The 7,303-nt window shown below is 40.5% G+C and overlaps 1 protein-coding gene across 1 annotated transcript; it reads left to right on the top strand.

Moving 5' to 3' along the window:
* Nucleotides 1–50: 50 nt before the first annotated feature.
* LOC108491243 (syncytin-1-like) lies at nucleotides 51–1,433 on the top strand. The gene has a single exon (XM_017800210.1). The coding sequence runs from the start codon at nucleotides 51–53 to the stop codon at nucleotides 1,431–1,433; it is 1,383 nt and encodes a 460-aa protein (XP_017655699.1).
* The last annotated feature ends 5,870 nt before the right edge of the window (nucleotides 1,434–7,303 follow it).

The following is a 7,303-nucleotide window of genomic DNA, read 5'->3' as shown; positions in this document are numbered from 1 at the left end:
TCTGCTATAATTTTGCTCAAGAGTGTTCCTATCAAAATAAAACCTATTGGATGGTGACACGACTAGCCCGGCGCCCCCTCGCCACTGAGGGAAACTTGACTGCCTCTAATTGTTATAGAAATGTAGGTACAGAAGTGTGCTGGAACTACGAGGCTCCCATAGGATACACTGATGGGGGAGGAGTACAAGATAGAGTAAAAGAAGCCAAAGTTAATTCAGAAATACAAGAAAGAATAAAAAAAATATATCCTAGTCTTAATTATCATCCCCTGGCGCTGCCTAAAGACCGAGGAGAATTAGAACTTGACCCTCAAACAGAAGACTTATTAGAACTTACTCATGCCCTCTTAAACCAGACTGTTCCTTCCCTTGCTGATAACTGTTGGTTATGTCAGAAAATTGGGCCCCCAGTGCCCATCCCTTTAATCATCAATGCCTCTGCCATTACAAATAACTCAGATCCTGACTTATTGCCTCTACATAATAATTGTACCCTCTTGCCCCCCTTACAAGCCCAAGCCCTGCCCATGTTACCAGGACTTTGTATTTTTTCTTCACCGTATCCTAACAGTTCCAGAATTGATCTGGGGACCATTCCTCATACATCCTGCAGTTCAAACATCACTAACTCTATGGCCATTAATCTATGTCCACCTCGGGGCACCGTATTCGTCTGCGGGGGAGGATGGGCCCATAGCTTCCTTCCTGGTAACTGGACGGGTTATTGTGCCCTCGCTGTCCTACTTCCAGATCTAGATATTGTTCCGGGCGATGAATCCATCCCCATCCTTTCTTTTGAGTACGTTGGAGGTCTCCAAAAGAGAGCAATCCAAATGATACCTTTATTAGCAACACTGGGTATCGCCGCTGGAATGGCCACCGGAACTGCAGGATTAGGAGTTGCGACCCATGCATATCATAAGCTTTCTCTACAACTTATCAATGATGTCCAGCTCCTCTCGGAAACTATCTTAGACATTCAAAACCAATTAGATTCCCTCGCTGAGGTAGTCCTGCAAAACAGAAGAGGCCTAGACCTACTAACAGCCAAGAAAGGCGGAGTTTGCTTATTTTTACAGGAGAAATGCTGTTTCTATGCCAACAAGTCCGGTATAGTCCGTGACAAAGTCAAAAACCTTCAAGATCAACTTGAAAAATGGAGCAAAGAACTCCAGGATAATCCCTTCTGGTCTGGACTCGGCGGGCTTCTGCCTTACCTCTTACCTATCTTAGGACCTTTCCTTGGCCTTCTACTTGTTATTTCGTTTGGGCCCTGGGCATTTAATAGACTAACAAGTCTCATTAAACAACAAATTGATTCCATCTTAGCTAAACCCATCCAAGTTCATTATCAAAGACTAGAGATGGAGGACCCATCTGGGGCTGAGTACAACACCCCCTTGGGGTCCCCGCCTGCCTTATATCTGAAGTAGCTGGCGTTTTATAATAATTGGCATCCTCCTAGCCTCCAGGAAACTTGGCCATTAAGAGGTTGGTATGTATGATATCCACCCCGGCGAGCTTGACTGGCAGCCAAAGACGGGTAAGAGAGGCGACTCCCCATCTTAAGCACCTAAGACAGGAAGGTCACCTAAGCTGCTGCCTTATCCCATGACGAGTGCCACCTGAGGCGAGATCGCTTCCGACCTAAGACAGGTGCAGTCACCCGGGAACTCTGCTGGCTCCATTGACTTGGGCCTTTAACGCTCTGCTCTGCCTCGCCTCCCCAAAACATACCAAGAGCATCTGAGAACAATCGTTCTCGGGAGGGGTCTTGTTCTTGTGGAAAGGGTGGAGATGCCAGATACCGTTTAATAATTACCAGCCATAGCATGAAAGAAAAACTTAATGGTCTTTTCAAAAGAAAACATGGTTTTTTCACCTTAGCCCTGCCCTGGCCCCTTACTCCTACTCAGGCAATTTCTTTATCTCACCTAACCATATGCCTTCTTAGAAAAACACCCTCTTCCTTTCTTTGGCAATTAGCCCTTAGTGGAAAATTCCACCAGAGCCTTTCTTCTTCTTTCTTCTATTCCCGCCTTCCGCTCCCCCCGCCCTAACCCTACTATAAAAATATGCTGTGTGTACTCAATAAACGGAGCTTGATCAGAACGCTGTCTTGCTTCCTTTATTCATGTTCCTTGTTTGTTCATTTCTTCTAGGACCCTCACTCGTCGCCCCACGGTAGAGGTGTCGTGTGGGTTGGGACACTCAGAGATAACTACTGTGGACATTTTTGTGGATGTTCTTTGTCTTTATTTATGAATCTGCATATATAGAAAAATAGAGATTTTCATTTTACAAATTGAGTTAAAACTGCTTTCTAGTATTTTTCTTAACAAAATACTACAAACTTTTCTTCATGCCAATAAATATTCTTCTATGTTATTACTGTGAGAGCTGCATTGTATTTCCCCTTACCAAGTAGTACTGTAATATAGTTAAAACAAGCTCTTATGGAGAGAATAAGTTTTCTCTAATTTTTCAATTTCATAAATAACATTTACAACAATGTATTAGCAGATAAATCTCTTCCATATATTTGTGAGGATTTTCCTAGAATAAATAAATAAATTACTAACATGGAAATTTGTATTTCAAAGCACACATACATTTCTCTATCCATTTTTATTATGAGATGTTCAAGCAATCTAAAAGTCTACTGGATTGATAATAAATATCTACACACCCAGCATCTAGCCTGTCAGACCTTAACATTTTGTCATATTTGTTTTACATTCATTTCCCTAACAAAATAAAATATGAAGACATATTGAAATGCACCATCTAACACTCACAGATCCTGTCCCTTCCTTGGAGGAATCATGTCCTCATTTTGGTATTTCTCATGCCCATGAGTCTGTGCTTTTGCTATATAGAGAGCTTGTACATCAATATATGTATATATGTGCATGCATGCATAAACAATATATAGCTGTGTTCTGCTTGTTTGGAAACTTCTTGCACAGATTCTCCTGCAGCTTGCTCCTCTTGCACAGCACTGTACTTTTGAGGTTTGTCCAGGTTTATATATGTACCTCAGTTCATTTGTATTCATTTTTTCATAATTTGTATTCATCATATGGCTATTCTGTCAAAGTTTCATTTTCTTCCTAGTGGACATTTACATTGCTTCCTTGTTTTTGCTATAATAATCAAAACTGCTATAAATGTTCTTGCAAATGTCTTCTGTGTGGGAGCAACTGTTTCCACCTGGGGTAGGACTGCTAGGGGATAAAGCACATGTACCTTTAGTTTTGTTGGATAGTGCCAAATTGATTCCCAAATTGGTACTATCATTTTACCTTATCTCCCAGGTCATGAATCTTTTAATATTTATTTTTATCAATTTTAATTTTGCATATGTCTTTGTGTCCCTGTGTGGATATGTGTATGTGAGTGCAGTTGCCCGCAGAGGCTAGAAGAGGGCAACATATTCCCCACTGGAGCTGAAGTTACAGGCAGTAGTGAGCTATAGGTGTGGGTGTGGGAATCAAACTTGGGTCCCCTGCAAGAACAGTATGTGCTCTTAATGGCTCAATAATCTCTCCAGCATATGAATTTTCATTGCCCTACAATCTTTACCATATGACTTGACCTATCTGACCTGACCTATCTCCTGCCTCCAACACTGGCAATAAGGAAAAGGACCATTCCTCAGAATTCTGGTACTGTCACTTTTCACCCTGTGAATATTATTATTACATACTGATGATGCTGAAACACATTTCACCACTCACAGCTCTCATAGGATTAGAGGATATGAAGCAAGCTGCCAAGAGAGAAAGCCAATCAATGGTTCTACCCAAGTATAAAGCCTAATAACTACAACAATGACCAGCACAGTAAACTATCACTATTGGTGCAGCAGTGGCACTTTTATCTTGGGGGTAATCAACAATTCCAGACTTAAGGCCTGATCAGTGAGAGAGAACTCATATGTGGTACTGTAAACATAGCCAACTACACATGGCTGTAGAGGCCATGGATCCTAGAGAAAAACTTACTTTTGTCTCCCTAGACAAACATAATTTCTTAGTGCATTCTAAATATGTATCCTTATATTTACAGACAAGTGTACCTCTTACCACTCATCAAAAAAGCTTCTTTTGGCAACAGATGAAGACCATTACAGAGTTCTGCAGCTGGTCAAATGCAGAGAATAAGTGTCTATGAGATGCCCTTCCCTAAGTGACACATCTATAATGCAACCTCTATACCTAACACTCAGGGAACATAGTGGAACATAGGGAAGAAGGAATATTAATGCATCTCTCAACTCTTACCAGTGAAATTTCTGTTTCCTCATGGTGATTACTCTAGAAAGCCATGACTGGCCAAAGTGCAGAGAATAAGAGACTACAGAATGCTTATCCCTGAATAGGGCATCTATATCAAACCTCTGCCACCCAAGGCTCAGGGGCCATTGAGGAAGAGGAGGCAGAAAGACCGTAAGAGCCAAGGATGGTGAATGATCACAAGGAAACAGTTTTCCAGGTGACTAGGAAGTTGCTCATATGAACTTACAGCAATGGTGACACCATTCACAAGATCCATGCAAACTCAAACCAGACAAAAACTCAACATAGATGTGGGGAAAAGAGTAAGAAAGCCCCAAGCATAACTGAGAAAATGGTGGCAATTGATGACTACTGGGAGAGGGGGAGTTGGTTTTCTTTTCCTCTTCTTCTTTTTCTTTTCTTTTTTTTTTAAATTTTATTTTGTCTTTTTTTGAGACAGGGTTTCCCTGTAGCCCCAGCTGACTCACTATGTAGACCAGGCTGTCTTGATCTCACAGAGATCCACCTGCCTCTGCCTCACAAGTGCTGGAGTTAAAGGTGTGCCACCACCATGCCAGGCAAGAGAATTGGTTTTCTTTAAGGGAGTGATAGTAAATAAATTGATCAGGCTCAAGCTGATGGACTCACAGGAAGGGACATTTGGGGACAAAAATGTGGCTCAATAGGCCTTAACATATATGACAGAATGCTTGAAATCTGATGGGGGGGAATTTAGGGGAATGCAGATGGGGTAGGGGTCTAAATATGATCAAGATATATTGTATGAAATTCATGAAAATTCAATAAAAAATAAAATATATAACACTAAATATCTGAGTCACAAAATTATAACTATGTGAGGTAATAAGCATGCTAATTAGCTTTATTTAATCATTCCCTAATATATGCATCAAGCATAATGTTATATACACAAATAGTTATCAACTCTAAAATCAAATAAAGATGGATCTCTGTGAGACTGAGGCCAGCCTAGTCTACAAAGGGAGTTCAGGCCAGCTGTGGCTACAAGGAGACCCTGTCTCAAAAAGACCAAAATGAAGGAAGGAAGAGAGGGAGGGAGGGAGGGAGGGAGGGAAAAGAAAGAGAGGGAAAGGGAGAAGAAGAGGGAGGGAGGAACTCTTTCATGATTATCTGTCTCTCTCACTGAACTATAAGCTCATGCAAATCAGATTCCAAGTTGTGTTGGATCTTCATGTATCTTCAGATACAGACTGTATCTGAAGCCTTGACTGGTGATTTATGCCTTTAATCCCAGTACTTGGAAGGCTGAGATTGGAGGAATGCAAGAAGTTTTTTAATAAGCTGGGCTACTTAGTGGGTGTTTATGCTTAACTGACCCTCTTTCTTTTAATTAATTAATTTTTCTTCTTTTTGTTGAGACCATGTCTCATGAAGTCCAGGATGACCTTGGACTCACTCTGTAGATGAGGATAGCCTTGAACTTCTTTTCTGTATGCATTTGTGTGTATATGTACTTGTGTGTGCAGGTGTGCATGCATGTGTAAGCAAGCACATGGAGGTCAGAGGTCAACCTGGGGAATTGTGTTTCAGAAGCTGTCTGCTTTGTTTTCCAGGTCTCTCATTGGCTTGCCAATTAGGCTAGGCTGGCTGGCCAGTGAGCCCCAGGGGTGCACTTGTCTCTATTGCCCTAGCTCTGGGATCACAAGCATGTACCATTGTGGTGGAAATGCCACAATGCAGCAGTGCTTGATCAAAGACAACCTGATTCTTAGAGTTGTTTAAACCAAATCTGTTCTCAGAACTTGCTCCATCTATTTTCTCTCCAAACTGTCCTTCCAGTCAAGGTGAACTGTCTTTCTCTATTTAAACAGTACATCTAGCATGACATGGGAAAGAAATGAAGAACCTTGTCTTATGAGGGAAGAATTAGCCTTTTCTGACCCCTACTCAGAACAGCAGAAAAACACCACAAACAGTTGTTATCAATCTAATCCCATCTGTTGTTTGCAACATAAACTGGGGATAATTTAGTTTTCAACAATAGTCACTGTTTTCAACACTTTATCTTTTTGCAACATACATATATATACATACACACACACACAATTATTTTGGATAAAGGGCAAGAATGCATCATGAGGGATTAAAGCCATATGATTAGGTTACAAGAGACGCCCAAGGCCTAGTAAGCTTGCTTACAATATACATTATTCTGGGCCAGGAGCAAGTCAGGGCCATGAGGGAGAAATAGGGAACATAATCTAAGATTAAAGCCATTTGTTTAGTTTACCTTGTAAAAGTTGATTTGAAGAGAAGTCCAAGGCAAGTAAGATTGTTTACATTGCTTTCCTAAAGGCTACCTAGATTTAAATAAGCTGATTACACAAGAAGAAGGCAGATTGGGTAGATAATGTTAAATGATCTCAAAACATAAGGTTAACTTTGGTTACAAGGTTAGGTAAAATTCCCATTTGTAACAGAAGGCATTCCCAGAAAAGCCATTCCTACATACCACCACACCTAGACTTTTTTCTGAAAATCAGATTCAGGTCTTCAGGCTTGCATTCTACAAACTAAGTTATCTATCTAGCCCTTGACTTTGAACTTCTGATCTTCCAGCATCCACTTCCCTTAGTGCTGGGATTAAAGTTGTGTGCCATCACCTAAGTCTTTGATCTCCTTTTTATTTATTTATTTATTTTTAAATTATTTATTTAATAAACACATACTTAGAAGAAGCATTTCATTACAACAGCATTGATATATTCAATGACAATTTACTGAGCTAAGATGCATCTCTTTCAAAATTTGCTGTAATTTTTAGCTTTACAGCTTGAATTAATACAGTTATACAATATTGTACTGTCTAAACCCTGTAAGACATAAAATTAAATGAGGTTTTAAACTTTAAAAAAGAGAAATGGAGATCTTTTTTAAAGGTTAAAAACTCATTCAGCCAGGTGTGGTGGCGCACACCTTTAAGCCCAGCTCTTGGGAGGCAGAGGCAGGCGGATCTCTGTGAGTTCAAGGCCAGCCTGGTC

This window comes from Nannospalax galili, unplaced genomic scaffold (genome assembly GCF_000622305.1).
Source record: "Nannospalax galili isolate Female #2095 unplaced genomic scaffold, S.galili_v1.0 scaffold3181, whole genome shotgun sequence".
Lineage (NCBI taxonomy): Eukaryota > Metazoa > Chordata > Mammalia > Rodentia > Spalacidae > Nannospalax > Nannospalax galili.
This window is presented reverse-complemented; position numbering and strand designations above follow the sequence as displayed.